This window comes from Aphelocoma coerulescens, chromosome 1, assembly GCF_041296385.1.
Source record: "Aphelocoma coerulescens isolate FSJ_1873_10779 chromosome 1, UR_Acoe_1.0, whole genome shotgun sequence".
Lineage (NCBI taxonomy): Eukaryota > Metazoa > Chordata > Aves > Passeriformes > Corvidae > Aphelocoma > Aphelocoma coerulescens.
In genome coordinates this window covers 20,604,911-20,627,869 of record NC_091013.1, presented here as the reverse complement: position 1 = coordinate 20,627,869, position 22,959 = coordinate 20,604,911, and the positions used below count along the sequence as shown (strand labels likewise).

The 22,959-nt window shown below is 38.4% G+C and overlaps 1 protein-coding gene across 3 annotated transcripts in view; it reads left to right on the top strand.

The window, feature by feature from the left end:
* TBL1X (transducin beta like 1 X-linked) overlaps positions 1-22,632 on the top strand; it is a 193,084-nt gene extending 170,452 nt beyond the window's left edge. For all 3 annotated transcript variants that reach the window (XM_069003856.1, XM_069003841.1, XM_069003848.1), the window contains 10 exons: positions 2,008-2,149; positions 5,012-5,075; positions 5,175-5,272; positions 6,810-6,870; positions 11,254-11,375; positions 12,849-12,923; positions 14,832-14,959; positions 16,088-16,253; positions 17,000-17,101; positions 18,238-22,632. In XM_069003856.1, coding sequence (XP_068859957.1) covers positions 2,008-2,149; positions 5,012-5,075; positions 5,175-5,272; positions 6,810-6,870; positions 11,254-11,375; positions 12,849-12,923; positions 14,832-14,959; positions 16,088-16,253; positions 17,000-17,101; positions 18,238-18,264 — 985 coding nt within the window. In that variant the 3' untranslated portion in view covers positions 18,265-22,632. The remainder of the gene's footprint in view (positions 1-2,007; positions 2,150-5,011; positions 5,076-5,174; positions 5,273-6,809; positions 6,871-11,253; positions 11,376-12,848; positions 12,924-14,831; positions 14,960-16,087; positions 16,254-16,999; positions 17,102-18,237) is intronic.
* The last annotated feature ends 327 nt before the right edge of the window (positions 22,633-22,959 follow it).

The window sequence follows — 22,959 nt, the reverse complement described above, 5'->3', positions numbered from 1 at the left end:
TTGTATTTGATAGCCAAGTGACTGAGTACATTATTCACAGGGTCCAATAACAAACTGGATTATTACAATGAGGGCAGGACTGTCCTGGAGTCTTACATAGCAGAGAAGACAGCTCTGAAGAAATTTCCTACTTAGCATGTTAACCAATGAAGCAGTTCTTTAAAGACTTATGTTCCCATTATTGTTAATTATCACAGTTAAAAATGTTCCTTAACTTCTGAGCCTCGTGGTTAACTTAAATAATTTTCTAGTTTTCCAGACCTCTGAAGAAGTAAGGATGTATATTACAGTCACAGCTGTGTAGTGGCAAAAATTACCCTGACCTGAATTATTTCTTAATTACTAATGTGAAAGATATGTCTCAAAAATTAAAGAATGGCTGTACAGAAGTAGCTGGGTTCAAAACCTTGGCCAGCCATCACATCTCAGCTTGGCACAAAAGGTTCACAGGAGATGGGGCGCATTCCTCAGGCATGCCATGACCCAGAAGAGCTCAGAGCTACTTATACAGGCAGAGAGGTATTTGCTTTTACAGTTGAATTATTTGTGTAAAATTAGGGTAAATTATTGGTAAAATAATACACAGAGATCAATGGAGTTTGATAGTTGCTTGGTCAATATTTGCATTTGAAGACATGTCAAGTGTTGAAAATTTGCCTGGTATTCTTAGTATAAATAATTAAATTGTTTTACTAGTAGACCAGAAGAAAAGTTAATACTCTCTTGTGATGGATTTCTTTTTCAGTAAAACAGGGCTTATGAAAGCAAAAATAGATCTCAGGATTTTAGGCTTTGAAGAAAGACTTTTTCTCCTTCATAGTGTATAGGAAAGAAAGTTTTAGTCATTACATAAAACAAAGGCAAAGCTAACACATCAGGTATATCAACAATGAAATTTCATCTGGACTGTATGAATTCTTGCAAGTATAAGAGAGATGCTAACTCTGACCCAAGTTTCTACTTACTGCATGTAAATGAAAATTGCTTTCTGGACAAAACAAGCAATCCAGGGTTCTTTGTTTTGGTTGGTGGTGTTGTTTTAAAAAATGGAGGAGGGGGAGTGAGAAAAAAATCCCAGTAAACTTTTAAAGTGTAATATCTTCCACTCCATGGCAAATTGATTTCTGAACCTCAGAGATGTTTTTCAGTAGAATAAAGATTTATGCAAAGTCAAAATAAATACATTATTTACAGGTAGGTAATGATAAACTCTTCCTCCTCAAAACTTTTTCTAAGCAAATCAGGGTTTCAGCCTGCATTAGAAACACCTCTCTAGAAAATAATCGGTCTGTAAAACAGATGAAAATCCTGATGCTGCCTCTGTCTTGCTCTATTATGTCAATACTTATTTTGCCACTTTTTCAGACGGCATGATGTAAGCAGGCGAGCTACAGACAGTTACTGTAAGTTGCCCCAGACTATCTCAGTTGTGGTAATACCAGCTTTAAGTATATAGTGCAAAATGTAGACAGCAAGTGTATGTATTTTAAGTAAAACTTCTCTGAAGAAACCAATTTATTGTGACAGGTATAATTTACATATGTGTTAGCATTTTTTAAAAAATACAGAGAGCGCAGAAAGAGTTGGAAAGAAAAAATTACTTTTTAAAGATTTTTAATGCCCTGGTCTGTTCAGTGGGTTTAGGGAAATGTGGTTGGATGTACTCTGGGCAGTGCACAGGAGAAACAACGAAATTCTCAGGAGGTTCAAAACAACTTTTACTTGAGGACTTTGGAACATTTCAGTAGAATATGGCCCTCCCCCAGGTGAGCTTATGCTAATTTCAGCACCAAAGTCACACACCCGCGTTTTACACAGAGCCAGAACCTTCCCAGCAGCCCCATGCAGTCAGACGCTCCCGTTACACTACAGGCCAGCGGCTCTTGTTCCTCCGGTCTCCTGCAAGGCTGTAATGTTGTCTCAGTGAAAACAGAAATACAGGCTTTTACACTGTTTACTGGGTCATCATGAGGAGATTTCAACTTACTTGCATAATTGCTTTTATAGATCCGGAGACTCAACGGCCAGGATATGGAATCTCAATGAAAACAGCAACAGCGGTTCCACTCAACTAGTTTTGAGGCACTGCATAAGAGAAGGAGGGCATGATGTCCCCAGCAATAAGGATGTGACTTCATTGGACTGGAATGTAAGCTAACTTCTAAGACTGTGTATGGTTTTTAACTGTTTGTATTTAATTCCAAGGCAATTACAGCTGCTGCTCCGTATCTTTCATATCTGAGGTGACCAGAAGCTCTGTCCTAACCTACTGGCCTCTTGTTTCAAATACTCATAATAGGCTGAACTTTCCCCTACATGCTGTAATTTTCCAGGACTGGTGCCATCTTCAAGCTTAACAATGATATATTTATATCTCTATTTTAGGAGCATGGCTAAAAATAAACTTTGCCAGCTTTAAGAACAAAGATTAAACAAGCAGTCTATGTAATAATGAAGCCTCATTAACAATGTATTTGCATCTCATAGTTACTTTATTTTGTCATGTAAGGAGATAAAAGCACCAGTGAAGCTTTTTCTGAGGTTGAACTCTCAAGATCCTCTCTCATTTGAATTATGCTGTGCACAGCAAAATATGTTCACATTATTTTCTTTATCTTGGTAGGAGCATATGTAGTTATTCTGTCGTTACCTATCCACCTTCTGGATGAAACTGTCTTGCCTGATCCCTTTTTTACTTTCATCCTGCAAAACCTCCTAGCTTAGATAATATGCTCCTGCACAGAGAAGACTGAAGTGACCAAAGAGGACAGGTATTGTTGAGAATTCCCAGTGTCTGGGCAGTGTCTTTGGGCAGCTCTAAGGCTGCTTCATGTCGCATTTTTGCCAGAAGAGCTTACAAGACCCTGCAGGAACCTTAATTACTTTGAGATAATTTTCATTCTGTCTGTTTTGCTGATATTAGTACAGACAGAGTGATCACATTAGTCTTGTTTTCATAGGAAAACAGATTAATTAAGTACCAGAAGGGATTTTCAGCAGTTATGTACAGTCTCAGTTGCTGGCCAGAGACCAAGATTCGATTAATCTTTACTGCAGTTATGTCCTTCAGGTGAGCTAGCTGCTTCACAAAGTAAAAGATAAGGCCACTGCACAAGTCAGCTTTCCCCTATGTATTTTATAGTTGCACAATGGAAGAAATTGGTGAATAATACAGAAAGTAGAGGTAGGTTAAGGAAGCAAATAAAACTCAAGCTTATGTTCATTACTTGTTTCCTGTGGATATCAGAGTGAAGAAAAACAGTTGGGAAAAAAAATGAATCAAGGAGCAAGAAAAGTAATTGAAAGAGGAAGACATTAAATGAGAGCAGAACAGTTAGGAGACAAGTTATCCAAAATATAGGGCATCCTATAGTATTTCCTGTAATAGTTCCTTACCTTCCAGACTTCATTGGTACTTCACTTGCATTGTGCTAGTACTTAAGGTAAGGAAATGTCCCTAATTCAAATACTTCAAGTGCTTCCAGCTTCCTTAGTTTCCCAAAGAATGTGAATTGCCACCAACAAATTTGGATAAAATTTGTACATCTAAGTTCCTGAGCTTTTCTTTCTCTCTTTTTGCCCTTTATCACCTTTCTTCTCATGACTGGTCCAGATAAGTGTATATCACAGTGAGCTTGACTTAGGTTATGATATTCCCCCCCCTCCATTATTATATATTTGAGTTAAATCTATAACTGCTCCAAGTCAATGTTTTTGGAGGGTTGGAGTAGGCATATGTTTTAAAGGATTATTTCATGCCTTTTCCTATTTTTCTATTCATCAAGCTAGAAATGCCATCTGCCTTTATTGTTTATTTAGAACCACAATATTAATTATATTTCCCTGTGAAATTTTCACCCTGGTGGTATTAAATTACTTCTTCTCTGGTTTATCTGACTTATAATAAGAAAGGTTATTTCTAGAGGTCATATTCAGATCATGCCCTTTGATACTAGGGGTAGGATTCATCTCCTGTAGCTTTAACCATCTAAGCTAGTCCTCTAGACTCACCTTAAGTCATCAGAAACAGAGACACATCCCTTTGTGTTGGGTTGGGCATAATCTAAAGCAAATGAGATAATGAATTACACTTCAGAGTTGTAGTTGTATGATGCTGTTAGTTATGTAGGGAGACCAGATAGCACTCTTAAACTAAGTCCTAACTTCTGCATGTCTGGAGATAAATGGGATGAATCTCACTCTTCAGGTTCTGAAATGTTGAAAGACTAAATACCCTGCTTCAACAGTGTCCATCACACCAGACTGCAGAGTCAAGTTCTGTTTTAATTATTCTGGCCCAATCACACCAGCATCACTGCCTGCACAGGACATGTCCTTCTGTGAAAGGTTCCTTCCAGAATACATGTAATTTGCTGATTAGATTAATGGGCTTTTTTTCCTCCTAAGTGGGTCCCATGAATCCAAATTTTCTCAGGCTGTCCATCATGGTACTGTGCCTGTGAGCACATGTGGGAGTCTGTGTTCAGACAAGTAGAAAGCAGAAAGTAGGTGGCAGATAACATTCAAGGTGTTAACCCTGAGTGTAGGTGGCTTAGAGCCTACTTTCAAGTACAGGTGCCTGAATTTCACTGAACTGGGATTTAGTCTGGGTTTAGGTCATCTGTTGATATTTTATAGGTCCTCTATGTCTAAAAAGTAGTATCTGTTTGTTATCTGGAAGAAGCCCATAGAACTTGTTATAGCTTGTTTTCTTTTTCTAATCTCTTTGATTAAATGGCTCATATCTGATGGTATAGCCCAATATTTCACTGTATGTTAGAGGGTTTTATTTTCTCTGGGCTGTCTGCAGTAATAACCTTTAGTTATTAGTACTAATCTTTAGTTAGTTAGATTCAAACCTTTAGTTTAAGTCATAGCATAATCTGTCTCAATGAGTGGACTCAGAATTCCCATAAATCACAATTAGCAGATCTTAAAAAAGAAAGAAAAAGATTGGTTGAAACATATTTTAGCTCATATCAACCTTTGCCATTTATATATGTTCCAACAGAGTGATGGAACACTATTGGCTACAGGCTCATATGATGGTTTTGCAAGAATATGGACAGAAGATGGTAAGTCAAACATTTATTGTTATTAAGCATCAAACAGCAGTGAACTGAATTTGACTATTTTGTAAAGAAATTGTAATAATAACCTGTTCTTTATTCCAGGTAACCTTGCAAGCACCTTAGGTCAACATAAAGGTCCAATATTTGCCCTGAAATGGAACAAAAAGGGGAATTATATTTTAAGTGCTGGTGTTGATAAAGTGAGTTTTAAAAATACATTATTCTAACATAAAAGTATGATGATGAGTGAGCTTGTGCTGCTTAATTCCTTAAAATTATTTTCTTCTTCTGGCATCTTGTAGAGTTTACATTTCTTTAATATATTTTAGTGCATGTTGATTACATTTTTGAGGCTGTATAAATGTGTACTGTTCTCATGGAAAATACTTAACTTTAAAAAAAATTGTGTAAAATTGCATCTTAAGTGTGTCTCTGTTAAGGAAGGAACTGCTTCCAGTACTTACATTTGTAGTTTTTATCAGCTAACTATTTACAGGAAGAAAGTGATCCTTAAGATACCGCACCTTTTAGCTCATCTAAGTGTTGAAACTTTTATTTGAATAAAATATATATGGCTTCCTCTGGAAATATGCAAAAAATTACAGTTCTGGACTGAAAATCAAGCAAAACAGTTAGTTTTGCAAAATAGTTACAGCTGAGTGCACATTAGAGATTAAAATGAACAGATGACTGATGATGATGAGCACAAATCCATTAAAACTGAAACTGGAAAGTACACAGCATTCATCTTGCTTAACTTTCAGTGTCTGAAAATTAGATGCATATGTCATCCTTGGCCTCCTTTATAAAAATTCAGAGAGAAAAATGGCACTTCCAAAGGATAGGCTGCATGGCCTGTGTTCCAGTGAGATGCACTGACAGTGCTTCTCTCCAGTGGCTGGCAGGGAGAGTCTAGCTGAGGTTTGTACATTTGTAGGCTCAGTGAATTCCTATATTTTCATATCCTTGTGAAAATGGAAACTTAGTCTTATTCGCTTTAATACTGGCTTAAATTCAGCTGCACTGCTCTCCCAATGGTAGTTCCATTACTCTGGGAAACTTACATTCTCAATAAAAGCAGCGTTTCCTTAGGTGATCCATTATCAGCAAGATGATGCATCCTTAATTTATTTTCTGGAAGTATATATTGCCAATAAATTGACAATTCACTCAGAAGGTGGTATTGAGCTCTACAGGGGACGTGCTCACATGTGCTGTGAGTATGGATTAATCCTGTAGTAAGCCAATTACACTTGAGTCCGTCCCACCTCAGTGGCAAGAAGTATTGTGTACTCTGCTGATAGAAAAACATTTCACTTGTTGGTTTAATTGTTAGAAATGGGGTCAGGATCATTTTGAAGTAGAATTCAACTTGCATCTTTTGAAGGGGGAAAAAGTGTTCTTTAAAGATGGGAACTGAAACAACTTTTTCAATATGTGTATTAAAAATGTGTGGTGTTGTCTTCTAGTGCTATTCAGAGAGAATATGCCCATCCTTCATAGTTATATTGCTTCTTCTGTGGGCATGATACTTCTTTATCTACACCTAGATTATTATTCTGTAATATCTGGAAGTGATTTCTGGTTTTCCCGCTTCTGAGAACACAAGGCTCTGTGTAGTCAATAATTTTATCAGTTCATCATTTGGAATTGCTACTTAGTAAGGGTGCTCTTTGGGTTTTTTTCTCTGAGCTGAACAGTCACTAATCTTTTTTTCCACCCTTTCTTTGGATGCAGACAACAATAATTTGGGATGCTCACACAGGAGAAGCTAAACAGCAATTTCCTTTCCATTCAGGTACTTTTTGCATAACTCTTGTTAGGAAAATGAAATGTAGTTTTTAATTCTGTCAATGTACTTTATCCATATCTACCAGAGAAAAGTTTCAATCAAGTTTTTTTGTTCTTTGACTATCCTGAGTATCATGGCTGGTGGGTCTATTCTCACTTGAGAACGACGCAGTTCTGTGAGAATCAGCTTTGAAAGTCAAACTGTTTTTAGGAGAGGATTTGTACACCAGCCATGTCTACCTAACTGAATGGTCCTGTCATTATCTATGTGCTTGAATAGTACCAGGTGGTGATTCATGAAGAGAACTTGCAGTGGAGGTGTCTGGGATCTTTTCCATTCTCTGCTCCTGTTTCAATGAAGCTGATTTGAAGCAGAAGCAGGCAGATCTCTCATGCACCTTGTATTCACCACTGCACTCATGAAGGTCCTCAGAATTTCTTAGCTTTTAATTTTAACTTGAAATTCTTCAATATTTGCTTTCTCTGATTATTGGAAATCAGTTGCCAGCCTTGAGTTTCAAAACCTTGCTGCACCAAAAACCCTGCTTGGATGGTTACTTGTAGATCTGTTTCAAGAAGACAGGAGATGTTGCAGATAGTAAATAATCTTGAATAACAGACAGTCATTGACATAATCTCAAATTCACCTGAGTCCAGACTTGTAAGATGATGCCTGAATTCATGCTCCAAAGTGGCTGAGTTGCCATAGTGAAGGGGTATAGTCAAACTGAGTTTAAAACCATGAGAACGTTCTGGATTTTGATGCTAGGGGTGTTCATCTTCCTAGTTCACTGTAACTAATCCATTGTTAAATACAGCAGATTTTCACAAGGTGCTGAATGATGTTTAAAAACACATCTTTTGATACTAATTTTAAAACATTATTTTGGATATGCTTTTAAACTCAATTTCTAGTTGTTCTTATTCTCACATTTACACAGATATTAATATGCAATAGCAATCTAAATGGTTATTCAACAGCAGACAAAAAGTATGTCCATGGACACAGCAAATCCATACTCTGCATTTTTATCACTCATCTCCTCATTTATTAATGCAGCTGTCAGTTTAGAGGAGTTGGTGTCTGCTGACAGATTTTCTCACTGTGGCATTTATTTATCTACCGTAACTGTTCCGTAACAGCAAACTTTACACATAGAGTGATTCAGTTAATGAGACTCTTAATCCTTGGATCCCTAACTAGTAATCTAGTTGTGGATTCAGAACTTGGTTGCTCCTTCAGAATCATATTCACTGACATGTAAGCTGTCTTAGCAGTGATGTGCATCAATGACAAGTCACTCCGTTCCCTTTTTAGCAAGTTGAAAACTCAGCTATATCTACCAATGCAAAATGTCCATGTACATTAAAAGATTTTTTAAAAAATTCTTACTGCACACACTGTCTTTGGACTGTGAGACACAACTGAAGTTTAGATATGGAGAAGCTCATATTTTTAATTATTTTTCACTATTTCAAATATGTTTTCATAGCAAAGTAAAGCAGTTAAAGGAAATACTATTATTAAGGAAATTGTTGACAGGAGAAAGCATATATTCTACAAAACCTTCTTAAAATCAGCCAGACTCTCTACTCACTTTGTCCTCGCAAGTCTAAAACCACAAAGACCTCACCTTTGGGTCACCAGAACAAACTGAGAACAAATTCATTTCCATGTGTGGAATCTGAAAACCTTTTCTACACAAGGATTAAAGGTGGCGTTTTAACAATTAAAAGTCTTGTCCAGTCAGGGTGCACTTCCTTTAACACATACTTCTTTGAAGTCTGGAAGTAGTTGGCCTGGGAATAACATAAGGTTTTTTTACTCTCTGCTTCTTTACAACAACTGGTTTAGTTTACACCATGTGGACTAAACTGTCATCTTAAAATAAATAAGGAAGACTCCTTTGTTTGGGTGTTGAAGGCCTCTGTGTCATTGGTGTTCCCATGTAATTTTTAAGGTTTTTTGGTCAAAATATGTAAGTATGCAGATAAGTAGCTTCTAGGATTTCATTATTTTTTGCAAATCTATGAATAATCATAGGGCATTTGATCAAAATACATATTCACAAAACTTATTTCTTTAAAAAGGAGCGAAATAATCCAATTTTGACATCTACTGATAGATACGGACTGATGTCTGCACATGCAGGAACAAATTGTTTAATTGATACCAAAAGAGGTATTTGTATGACCCCAGTTTTAGCCATCTAGTTGTGTAGTGACAGGACAAGGGATGAATTGATTAAAACTGAAAGACAAAAGGTTAAGATTAGATATCATTAATAAATTCTTTACTGTGAGGGTCGTGAGGCGCTGGAAGAGACTGCCCAGAGAAGCCCAGGTTGGATGGAGCTCTGGTCTAGTGAAATGATCTGGTCTAGTGAAAGGTGTCCCTGTCCATGGCAGGGGGGCTGGAACTAGGTGTTCCTTAAGGTCCCTTCCAACTTAAACCATTCTATGATTCTGTGATCCAAGTGTTCTGAATCACACCTAAATTTGTTCTGAAAAAGCTTAAATTAACAGATAATTATTGTAACACTTTTATTGTTGGTTTTTATTTTAGCTGCATTTTTTAAGGATTTGTTGCTGCTTTTATTATGATATATTATGATATTCTAATTGGTTTTATGCAATTGGCTAGTGTCCTGTGGTTTTGGAAATACTTTGGCAATTTTATTATTTACATCAAGAACCATGTTTGGTTGAATTTTTCGGACCACTTTATGTAGTTACTTATCCAGTAAACATATGGTTGAGTACACCAGTAAATGAATCAGTGTTAATTATCAGCAGTTTATGATTCAAATTATGCTGCAGTGTAAATCCATAGCTTTAGGTGCCAATAGCTCTCTGAAAATTAGTTTTTGACTCATACATATCATATTAGATACTAGCCCTGAAGGCATATTGCTATTAATGATGATAGATTTTTGTTTGCTTTGAAATAGTAATACAAAGCTTGCATCATAAAAAGAAAGACAAACAGGCAGTTAAAGAAAGAAGATCTTTTATTGTTTCCTGATCCTCATTCACGTTCATTGGAAAATTCAAAAGTAGTCTGCCTTCCTCACACAAATTTCCTTTATATTTCTGCAAGGTAGTAATTCCTTACCTGTCGTACAGAATTATTGATCTTTTTCATTAATACTGAAAAAACCTCTAGTCTGTGAAACAATGTTAGCCCTCCGTTGTCATTTAGAGAGCTACCTGATGATTCAGAAGGTGATATGGATCTATTTTGTTTTGCAGTTTATAAAAATTATAATAGGAAAACATATCTAAATGTAACAGGCTTGTCAGAACAGGTATCTTTTCACCTATTACCAAAGTATCTTTCTAAACATGTTTGAGTAAGGAATTTCTTGGTTTCATTTTAATGATAAATTTGCACTGTATCTTTGCCAGGAAGAGACTCAACTTTGTTTCCTATATGCTGGTCTCATTCTGGCACACTTGCTTCTAACAAGAGTGTGCTGAGAATGACGATTGCTATATTTTAGCAAGTCTTATGTCATCCTCTGGAGGGCAGCTAAACTCTATCCTGAGGGAAAAAGCCCAAGCAGCAGTCATAGAAAACAAGCAAGCTGTTTGTCAGGAGCTCCCTCCTGCTCCTTCTTGTACTCTGCAGTCATGTGCTGGAAAAGTTGTTTGGGGATTTTTTGACATTCTTTTTGCAAAGTGTGTGTGTGTTGCACACAGGCACTATTTACATGCTCATGTGTTCTCTGCACACACAGTTTTGTTAGTTCAGTGCTAGTTAATGCCAAACCCTCTACAGAAACTCTTCCACTCATTTCAGATGAGGATGATCAATGTACCTGCCTAAAATCAGTCCCCAAGCAAATTAAACTGCATTTTAAGATTATCAATCCACATGCCTGCACAGAATGATAGGTTTGTATCAGTGGTTGCATAAAGCTCTGGTGCCAAGGGACACAGCCACCTGCTCCTCCACCTTGCCGTGTGTTGTGTCTGGCATTCACAGGAACATCCTTGTCTAACCCAGATGAAATTATCCACGTTTTTTCTGGGTTAGTTTTCTTTCAGTTTCTTCACTGAACTGGCTTACAGAGGGATGAATTTTGGACATAGCCCATGATATGTGTAGCTGGGAGCAGAGAGGGTGGAGGTAGTGTTTCACCCTGCTTATGTAACTTAACCCAAAAGATTCTCATAGGTAGATGCCATGCAAAGCATCCAGATTATCCATTGGAATAGAAAAATTAATTTGTGCCCTTCAGACAGTCCCTATAACTGGCAACAGGTGACAGACCAAGAACTAGCCTGTAGTTTGTTTCATCCAGATAGGTGATAGGAGGAAGATTATTTGGGATAACTGTTTCTTTGTCATGATCCCTGATGTTCCTTCTGTTGTTTGTATTCACAGCTCCTGCTCTGGATGTAGACTGGCAGAACAACACTACTTTTGCCTCCTGCAGTACTGACATGTGCATTCATGTATGCAGACTTGGCTGTGATCGTCCCGTTAAAACCTTTCAAGGACACACAGTAAGTTTAACAAGTCCAAAATGTTAGTGATAAAGTCATAGCAATGTGTTGTAATGATGGCAGATGATGTGTTTGCAGGGTATGTTCTAGCAGCAAAGGTGTTACACCCTGTTGTTTCCTTAAAAACATATTCCTTGGGAGTGATTCACTGCCTGTGAGAAGGGATAAAATGTTCTAAATCACTGTGGGAGGCAAAACCTCTGACTTAAACAGTGAGTGTGTTTCTACGTAGCATGAGCTGCAGACTAAAGGCACATTCATAAATAAGATTCTGTTTTTTGCTGGCTTAATTTCCTTTACTAAATGAGAGTTGTGAATAAGGAGAGAACAGTTTACTTCCAGCCATTGTTCAGTTTTAGAATCAATTTAATCTAATAAGATATATTTAAGATGTATTTCCGTGCTCTTTTCTTGGTGGTATTTAATGACTGTCAAAGGTTACTTTTTTTATGTTTCATTTGTGAGAAAATCTGCTATTATATACTGACCCATAATTTAGATGTTAGCTCCCAGAACTTGCTATCTTCCTGTGGAAGAAATACTGTGCATTTGGAGACCTTTATCTTAGTCTGTGGTTAAACTGATATTTCATGACAGGTTGTACATTCCTAACAACAGACTGGTGCTTTTTATGATTATATGAAATGCACCATTTTGTACATGATCCAAATTTTCACTTCAAATATATCTATACTTGCTTTTAATTATTACTGTAACATGTGAAATATATAAAGCAAAATTTAAATATTTTCCAGGATTGTTTTCACTGAGACCCTGAGCCAATTTATATTTTTAAGACAACAGTCTTTCCCTTTTTATGAAGTGCTTTTTTTCTCCTTATCTATAACTCTGGAAAAGCATGGCAAACTTACTCATTACCTAGGGGATACACTAGGCTTAGTTAAGTACAAAGTGCTAGAAAGACTGATAGAGAAAGCGTCCTAAACTGTTTAATATTCCATCACGGAATTCATTTACACATAAACCTCTCTTTAGAGAGACCAGCATTGTTGTAGAGCTATGATATGAAGAATTCTCAAGTCCACAAAACTTTACATCCCACCCGGATCAGTATTTTCTATTGAAAACTCATCTCTCTGAGTCTACAGGACATTAATTAAAGAAATGCCTCCATTTCAAAAAGAAGCTAATGCTGTATCAGCAATCTGTCTGGTTTAAGGGTTTATTTAAATCCTAGGATATGAAGAAAGGATAGGAGAAACTTTGTGCGAGAACATACATCAGAAGATTGTTTGTGTGGATTTTCACAAGCACAGGATGGTTCCACTCCAAAATGCCACTTAAAAAGCGTGTTGGGGTGGCAGCACTGCTTTTGTTCACCTCTAAAAGCACCCAGCACTGTAATTTGTGGATGAACTTGTTCCATGCACAAACCTTGAGTGCCCTCTGTTGAGGGCCCAGTACAATGCAGTAACTGGAATATTTGCTTAATAAAATCACTCTTGATTTCAGAACGAAGTGAATGCAATCAAATGGGACCCATCTGGCATGCTACTAGCGTCTTGCTCCGATGACATGACATTAAAGGTAAAATAATTTCCATTCCTGCTGTTCAAAAAGTAAGGACAAAAAATTATGTCTCTTTTTCAGTCTTTTCCAGAATGATGGTACTGTATCACTTCAAACTCTGCATGAGCAGTAGTTTCCATTTTGTCCCATATTTCTTAAAGCAAATCTGAAAGATTGAACACAGGGAAGCAAACCCTGGGGAAATTGAGGCATCCTATCCAAATAAGTGTTACGTGACTGATATGCCACTGTCACAGAAAAGTCATTGTTTACATATAGATAATATAGAACTTTAGCAGCCCAAAAGCCTTTCTCATTTTACTTTTCCAGCCACATCAAATGAAGGCTATGTCTGTGTAGCAGTAGCTGTATGTTGTTACAGCAAAGCCGTCCTGCTGGACTGTTGGTTTATGCTGGTTCCTCGAAGAAAGTAAATATCCCAGGAAATACTTGGTTTTGTGGATAGAATTGTACCACTAATAATTTCCTAGCACTGTGTGTTAATTAAGATTCAGATCTCTTTGCACTGCTGATTGACACAGCTGAAGCGTGGGATGTTTCTAGCATGACACTGAGACAGCAGCAGAATTTGCAGATAGGAGTTAAGTGAATGTCAGCGTTATGAATATTTCCTCCTCATAGACTGACTTCTGCTCTGACTTTGCCACATACCCACTGCGGTTTTCATCATTCTGGATTCCAGATGTGTTCTTGCAGACTAGTGACAGAGCTGGAAATTTACAGAAAACAGGGCCAAAAGGGAGCACCTTGTCTGTCACACTGCCACAAAGCAGTATTGCATAACTATTCTTGCTCTGCTTAAACATCCTGACCCAGTGGTAGCACATCTTTTTGGTGCCCAGCTGCAGGCTGTGTTTTAAAAACCACTGTGGCTCAGTTCAAATTCCTGACCACTGAATTTGGCACAAGGGGTAGTGGTTTGCTATCCCTGGCCTCATGTGTTTATAAAAACCTTCAGTGATGGAGACTTCAAGTGCTCCAAATTAAGGCAATTATTCTTCTTCCTTTTCCTTTATAAATCATTCCTCTCCAAGTTCTTTTTCTTCTCTATTTTTGGAATTCATGATCTTTTCCTGTAACTTCTTGGAACATGCTGCCTGTCAGCCGTAGAACATGGCTGAACTTTGTGTAGCATTTCCAAAAGCAGTCTCAGGTACACTGATGGGAATTTAGCATAAGAGCACATCATTCCTCTCATGGTGCAGACTTACAACAACTGAGTTAAATCGTTACTATATTTTTGGTATCTCTCTGAAACTGACTGACTAAATTTGAGTTATTTTCCCTGCTGTGAGTTCCTTCATCTTATTTTCTCAGTTAGCTGAAGAAAAGGGGTACTAAACTGCCTGTCATCTGTATTGTGCCTATTCTTCATCTCACACTGAAGTATTTGGCCATGTAACACTGCAGAAACAGCTGACTGTCTTCCACCTTCTGTACTGTTAAAAACATGAGGAAGACAAATGGAGTTCAGGAGGAAATGGAAAATTTTACCGGCATAAGAGAAAATTGCTGTGTTCTAAGTAGCCCTGAGAAGGCCAAGGCTGTAATTTTCTTCTCGTTCTTTAAAACGTCTGATGTTGCAATGTGTGAATAAAATTCAAGTTAAATTTCTTCAAATAGATTAACTTAAACTTCTGTAATGAAATAGTTACAGGCTCTGGGAGGTACAGCAATTCTTTAGTTCTTATCTATTGTATAAATGCTATTAAATTTGTAACTTTTTACCCTATTGGAGTTATTTTAATATATGTGCCAAATTGCTGCATTAATAAATTATGTGTATTCGGGTGAGTCGAGATCTCAAATAAACAAATGGTAAGAATAACACAGAACTGAAATAATGCAGCTGAGAAGAGAATAATAATGTTGCCATTTTCCCCCTTCATTATTTCTCTGACTTAGATTTGGAGTATGAAGCAAGATACCTGTGTACATGATCTTCAGGCTCACAGCAAAGAGATTTATACTATCAAATGGAGCCCTACAGGACCAGGCACCAGCAACCCAAACTCCAACATCATGTTAGCAAGGTAAAAAATACACCTCTTTTTCTTGCCTGCCAAGAAGAAGGATCGTCTTTCTGACATGTAACCCTACAATCACTTTGCCATCAGTCTTCCTGCAGACAATTCCACTAAAAAGTATCTGTGTATGTAACTCAGGGGAATGGATACAAAGGGAAAGGATTCACATTTGAAAAAGGAAAGGGAAAAAAGAAAGAAAATTGAATCATGTGATATTTAACTTTTCAGCTGCCTTGACAAAATGGTTTTAAATTTGGCATTGCACTTTCACATCCAGCATCAGGGTGTTAGGAGTGAAAATTCTGAGGCTGGTGGTACCCCTTCAGGCAGTAATGGTTTCTAACTGGGGTCGTGCAACTCACCTGGGCAGATACAGATGATTTTTGTAGCCTTCTTAGCTAACAGAGAAAAGCTTGGATAGTCCTTAAAATTCCACTTGAAAATCTGTGCAAAATTCTTCTTTTAGCTTAGGAAATACATTTACTTGTAGAGTTTCAGTTGATGATAGTACTGTGAGATTATCTGATCAAATCATGGGGTGTGCAGTTTGGGGAAGAGTTGTACCGAAACTGGTTTATTTTACTCCTTAGTCTGGGAGTGGACTTCACTTTCTTGGAGTTATTCTTTTAATACTTTTTTAATGCAAATTATTTCCTTTGCCTTTCTCTAAGCCCATGGTTTGGGATTTAAATGGAATGCAGCAAAAAGCATCACTGAAACAAAGTGAAAAGAATCAGTTCTAGAGAATTACAAAATGCTAATTCATTAAACAGTGTGAATCTGCCATGAATAAGCTCTCTCTGAAACCATTTATCCTATTAATGACAATATTTACTTGACCTTCCTGAATAACCAGAGGTAGAATCTCAAAAGGGCTTGGCCTTCTTAGGGCTACATTCAGCACATCCAGATAGGCCTAAGGGTCTTCATACAAGAATTCAGTTCTATAGCTGTAGTTCTTAAGATAAAAAACCTAAGGGCTGTGGTACATATTAGCTTTTCTGTTTGAAACATTGTGTTGCTTAGCCAAGGAAAGAAAACCCTGTGGTATTCTCTTACAAAATTTACAGTATCACACTGCAAATTGATTAACACCCAAATTACAACATTCTTGTGTTTGAATGCTTCTTGCAGTGCTTCGTTTGATTCCACTGTTCGGCTGTGGGACGTTGACCGAGGAGTCTGCATCCATACATTAACAAAGCATCAAGAGCCTGTCTACAGTGTAGCTTTTAGTCCTGATGGAAAATATCTAGCCAGTGGGTCCTTTGACAAATGTGTCCATATATGGAATACTCAGGTACTGTTTTGCCTCATGTGAAGCACATCTGGTTCAAATGACACATTAATAGCAAAAGCTTAAGTGGAAAATGTATGTACCTAGGTCATGCATGACCTGCCTGCCAGGGTGAACCTGATTGTATTGGCTGGCACAAATCCATGGCAGTTGAGTCACTCAGGTGCAGTGAGGTGACCGCCCAGAACAGTTCTGCTCAGTCTGCTTTGTATGCTAAAACACGTAGCGTGCATGAAAATAGGTACATTGCTTTGGGTCATCAGCTTTTAAAGCAAAGGTGTGGATTGATTCTTTGAATTTAGGGATACTTTTATTTAGTTACAAAGTGAGTTCAGCTGTAAGTCTGATGCTCCTGGCTTAGACTTTCTGAAGAGGAGATACAGGGGACTGGTGATATTCTGGAGAAAAGTGGAACATCATAGTCCCACAGATGTAGTTCTGGATACTGATACCTCCTAAATTAGCAAGAAACTTTAAACAGGAGCAGATCAGCCTGACTCCCCAGGCCTTTACTGTTACAGAGTTGACAAAAACAGATGTCTTAAGAGTCCTATTGTTTCTGGAGGAGCCTGTGACTCTTCATTATCAAAGACCTGTTTCCTAACTGTTTCCTAACCAGTTTCCATCACTGTATGGAGATGGCCATAGCTGGGTGACCTGAATAGCTCCCCCTTTTACCGTAGTGCCACGTGACAGAAAAAGAAGGGGAACTTCTGTATCCAATGTCTGCATGCTGTTTTGCTTTGTAGAGCGGAACTCTAGTACATAGCTACAGAGGCACCGGGGGCATCTTTGAAGTCTGCTGGAATGCCAGAGGAGACAAAGTGGGAGCAAGCGCATCAGATGGATCGGTAAGGATCATCAAACACTGCAAAGGTTGGGTGGAGATTTCTTTTCAGGGGAGCATCAACAAAAAACAGGATGCTGTATTTAACTCTTGGGGACAGAGCCAAAGGCAGAGGCAGCTCAAGACATAAATAAGTAGCTCTGTGTAGTGTCTTAAAAACGCTGCTGCTTTGAAAGGTTTTGAATACTAGGAGGTGGTATTCCTGTTGGAAATGAAGAATGCTTGTGGAACAGGTGAATACTGCTGAAGATGAGAATGACTTTTAAATACATATTTGACAAGAACAACAGTGGTGTTGTTTCTATCATTATCTGTCAATTTTTAATGAAGACCAGATCACAGCAGTCAACTCTCTAACAAAATTATCCTGGGCCTGAGTTTGATTCCACAGAAGAATATTCCTATTCCCTCAAATAGGGATAGCTAAAGGAGGAATTTTTCAGCATGATGCCCAAAGATTTTGTCATGTGGTAAAGGAAAAATACTGCTGTGGAGATACTGATTATTCCTTACTACTTTCTTGCTGTTAATGTTACTTCTAAAAAAATTCAATTGTAGCATGATCATCTTGTGAAGGACACACACAGCTGGCTGACATAACTACTTTGGAGCAGTATTTTTCAACTGGTTTTAACAAAGAGAGCACCTATGACATGATTAGTTGTTTGAGCTTAGTTGTGCCATCTCAGGTGGTGCCATGCCTGGCTGGCAACAGCTGCTCCAAATGGGCACATGTCCACTGTCATGCCTGCCAAGCCTGCATCTATTTTGGATATATTTCAGAAGTGGAAGTGGATGTGATATTTAGGCAACTGAATAGATCCCATAATCTTATGGGATGTACCACCAAAATGTTTGTTTGTAAACCAGTGAAAGCCCAACTAAATGTTAAATGTATGGGTTTCACTTGGGCTTTCTCCCATTTCAGTTTGTTCCTTTACTTGTGTGCCTGTAAACCAGTACTTGAGACAGGCTGATTTGAAGCTGGGGAGTGTAACAAAACCAGTACTTGAGACAGGCTGATTTGAAGCTGGGGAGTGTAACATCCAGCTGGCTGGCCCCCCTGTGCACAAGGTGTATGAATGGGATTTCCACACCACCTTCACAAACAGCTCTTAACGCGGGGTCTTCTCTCTGCAGGTTTGTGTTCTAGATCTGCGGAAGTAAAAGTGAAATGTTTTAGAAGAAATTTCAAATGGACCAGCAGTGAATGTGTGGGGAGAAGCACTCTTCAAAACTATTCTTAACAGCTCCAGAACTGTACAAACTTGAACAAAGTTAGAGTGTACCATGAAACCAACTCTCCCTGGCCACAGGTGACTTGTATTTTGTCCGTAACCTTCATCAAGGAGTAAAAACGCAGTCACTTCAGAGGGGGAGGGAATGGTTTCCACCTGGAACATTCAGCCTTGGAAGCATGAAGCCACCAGCTAGGCATTGCACTGTTTGGTTTGCATCTGAGAACTTACTCTGATGGCTGGGGAAAAAAAAGCTGTGCCAAAAAAAAATTAATAAAAAGGAAAAAAAAAAAAAAAGAAAAAAAAAAAAGAAAAATGCTGTGATAAACCAAAAGGGAAAAAAATCCTCCTCCATGCGGTGTTGTATTTTTTCCTTCCAATTTGGACACTACAGTTGCTCTCCCAAAGGACGTTCAAAGACCAGTTTGTACTGATGAAATGCTCAACTTTGTAATCACAACACTTTCTATTTTCTAGACTACTTTTTTTGTTCAGTGGTTTTTCTATCAGCTGGAATATTACAGCCTGGAGGATCCCAGGCTTAGGGTGAAACTTGTTTTGCTTTTATTTCTCCCTTCCACTCCCAACTTTTCCTTCCTTTTTTTTTCTCCTCTTTCTTTTTGCCCCCTTTTTTTTTCTCTTTTCCCTGTATGCCCATAGTAGATGCAGCCAGGTGGACATGACAATGAAAATTTTTGACAGACTGCTTCTCCTCTCTTCTATATCTTCCTTTTCCTTTCTTTCTCTCACTTTAAAAGAAAAAAAAATCCTCCATGCTTCAGATCTTAGCGTCTCAAGGGCACTTTCAGCAAATTGTGTAATAAGTGCTTTATATAAGAATGCAGTGCTGGGGAAGATTTTTACAGGAGAAAGATGACTTTTAACAGAAAGAACCCAGTGTATTTTTGGAAAAAAAATATTTTTTATGTTAAACAGTTTTAAAAGCCTAAAATGGCCACAAAATAGACCAGTTGTGTAATTCAAGCAAAAAGAATGACACAGAGTCCAGGGAACATAAAAGGCGCAGTATCCTTTTTCTCTCCCCTCTCAGAACGTGCTGTAAGAAAAAATGGTGTTTGATACAAAAAATACCAGTCCTTTACTGAGGTCCTTTTCCAGCAGCCAGCTATTTACATAGTCTCATTTCATTTCTTTTTTGGCTGTTTGATGATGTAAACTTATTCAAAGAGATTCAGAAGCCTGAGACTATGAATATAGCATTCATTTTCTCTAGTCCATATTTTTGTTTGTTTTCAGTAACCAGGAGAAAGTGCTTGTGTATCTGCTTTCCTCTAGAGATAATTCAGATTTTGACAGAACACAGGTTTGGCCGCCTGTGGCCTTGCTGAGCAGTGCTGTCTTCCACTATTCATTATTCCAGTAAGTCATTGGGGTTTTACCACTGACTTAATGAGACCAGTTGAACTGAAATATGCTGACTGCCACTGTCACTGCTGAAGAATGGACTCTTGCCAAGCTCCTGTCCATCCATGGACCACACACACCAAGAAGGCGGCTGTGCCATTGCAGCAGATGGTGCTGCTGTCACCCTCAGCCATGCATGTGCTGCATCCTGCAAGGAGAGCTCTGGGTCTGCACTTGGAGGCTCGCTGTCTGCCCAGACAGGTTTAGCCTCGAGGGTGTCCTCAGTGTGGTGCTTAGAAGCCAACCTTGAATTCATTAGGTGATGACATCATAAAGGATGTATAAGTTCTATCTCAACATGTAAACCACTATAAAGTTGCAGGGGGTGAAATGATCAGAATGACCATGGAGAGTTGCCAAGCACCACCTATCCACTTTGGACAAGATTTCCTTACTGCAACCCTGACACCTGCACAGATGCCAGCTGAAGACTGCATTACTCTAATTAAGGAAATGGTGAATGCAAAGAAGGACACATAGGCAGGGTTTACTGGAAGCACTGTAAACTATAAGGCAGCCTTGGGGTGGTGTCAGACATTACTTAGATCCTCAGAACTGGCCAGGTCACACGGGTGTCTTCTCTAGCCCACAGCCTAGGCTAGGATCTGTAGGAGAGAGAAAACAGGCCACAAACCTCTTAACAGATGTAGAACCTTCCTGCCCAAAATCTGTGTAACATGGCATCTTACCCTTGGTTTGACCACAGCTGCTGAAAGTGTGATTTGATCTGAGCAAATCCAGAGCCCTCAGGCTGAACTGGTGGTGTGAGACCTGCTGAGCCCCAGGGCATCATCATGGAATCTGAACACTATCTTTTATCAGGAGTTTTCTTCTCTTTATGCTTGCATCTGTAGGGGATCTTAGTCCTGCCAGTGAAACTAGCCACTGCCAGCTTCAGCTGCATTTCTTAAAGATACACCTTTGGAAAGGAGAAAAGAATGGAAAGAAGTAATTGCTAAAAGTATTACTCAGTCCTGAGGTGAAAACAGTTATGTTGGATTTTGGTTATTAGTGATAGTTAGGCTTGTTTGTAATTTATCTCAAATAATTGGATGCCAGGCAATATCAAGGATTATTTTTGGTGTTAGATGCTTTTATGTGTTGGTTTTAGTTATCTGCACCAAGAGCATGGCTGTAGATCACCATGTGGCAGTTTTGCACTCTTTTATAAATAACCACATGTACCTGCCAATTTAAAGTCACTACTTTTTAAAAGAAGAGAGGACTTGCTCAACGACAGTCTTGAATACAAAGGCGTAATGTGGTTTTATAAAGCACGGTTTGGACAATAATTTGATAGCAGTCACTGCATGTAAACAGTTAAATTCCTACGCTGCTTTTTGGTGGCATTTCTGAGAATAACAAGCAGAAGTTGCTGGTCTGTGGGAGAGCAGCACTGATGGGGCTCTGGCCTTGCCTCTGTCCCTTGAGTGACACCTGAATAGGCCAGACCTCAGGATTTGAAGAGATTAATTTGCTCAATGCTGCATGACTGGCTGGCTCCACAGCCTGTGTTTCATAGTTGTTCCCAGGATAGCTACTGTAGATAACAGGGCAGTGTCCGTGACGCCTGTTCCTTTTCCTTTTTTTTCCATTTTTTAATTTGTCAGAACACCACTTTCTCTCTGCTTTCCTACATGGAGGTAAGAAGCCAAGAGAAATAAAATTTGAATATCAGTTGGTTTGCAAAGCTCATGTGTGAGAGAGGCTGCTGCTCCAGAAAATTTTCTATATGGACCACCAGAGTTAAAAGCAATGTATGCGAGGAGCTAAGAAAATTCACTTTTCTTCCCCTCCACAAGATCCTAAAGACTGGAAAATCCTGGAAGATGCTTAGTAGATAGTTTTCAGCTAAAATGAGAGCTATTAAGGAAGACAGAAGGTGTAGTTGTGAAGGTTAATCTTAGCCTAAGGATGTGGTTTCTTCAGGACATGGACAGTGGGGGGAGAGGCTTTTGAGGCTGTAGTTCAAGGTGGATGTCTCAGCCTAGATCTGCAGCACTGTGCTCCTGGGAACTTTCCCTCCCCTCCAGCAGCAGCACATTCCCGAGCTGGCAGAGCCTCTCCACGACTCCCCTGCAGCAGAACTGCACAAAGCAACAGCCCAGGGGACTTCCTAAGATTTCTTCTTAGAATTTTGTTTATAGTTCTTTGTAACAGAAGAGAAATGGAAAAACCTAAGTGACCAAACAGGATTGAGAAACCATCCAGAGACTTGCTGGATTTTTATTATTGCTGGCTGTCTGGAACTGGCCTGGAAGTGAAAAAAACCCAGTTTCTGAAAAACCACTATATTCTGTGGGTTAGAAGGATACTGAATCTTTTATGTAGAAAACACTGGGTCCCTTATGGGGCAATAAAGGGCCTGACTTACAGGGTTATACACACATTAACCCCATGCTACATCTTAGAAATTTCCTTTTAATTTGTTTAAAAAAAAAAAAAAAGAAAAAAATAGCTAATTTTAGAGCCAAGTGAAGTGCACTTTGTCAAATGTAAGGGTCTGCTTTGTTTTTGGGTTTCTTTTTCTTTTTCCCTTTTTAATTTTTCCTCCTTTTTTTTTCCTCTTACTGCCTTTTTAAAAGATGTGGTTCTTTGTCAATTGCAGAAATGTTCTTTCAGCCACTCACTGAAATTCTGAATTCTGGCTTCTGCAGTTTTTATTGTCTGTGTCAGACTTGCAGCCAGACTTGGTTCTCATTTAAGCATTTCCCAGGTTCTGTTGAAACAACATCAACCCTTATTTTGTTTCTCCCCCACCCACACTTTCTTCAAATTCACCTTGTGTATTGTAGCTCATTTGTTTTAAGGAGAGAATCAACAGATCATATTCAGTGTCTTGAATAAATTGCTATATTTTGATATTAGAGAATTCTGTGCGTGTTGTTCCTTATTCTTTCCTGGCTGTTTTGCATCCTATGCATGAGTTGGGGTTGAGTGACTAAAATTGAGATGTGGTGGCACTGGCCTGTTGGTATTTAAAGACCTTGACCATGGGTTCATAGGTTCATAGGATTTCTCAATATACAGGGCATGGAGGCTTTAGCCTCTAATTTACTTTATTACAGATTACCACACACACCACACAGCTCACCATTAGCAAGTACACCTATAAGAAAGAAAGCAATTTTATATATATATATATATATATATATATATATATATATATAGCTATTACAAAGTAATATCTGCAGCATTG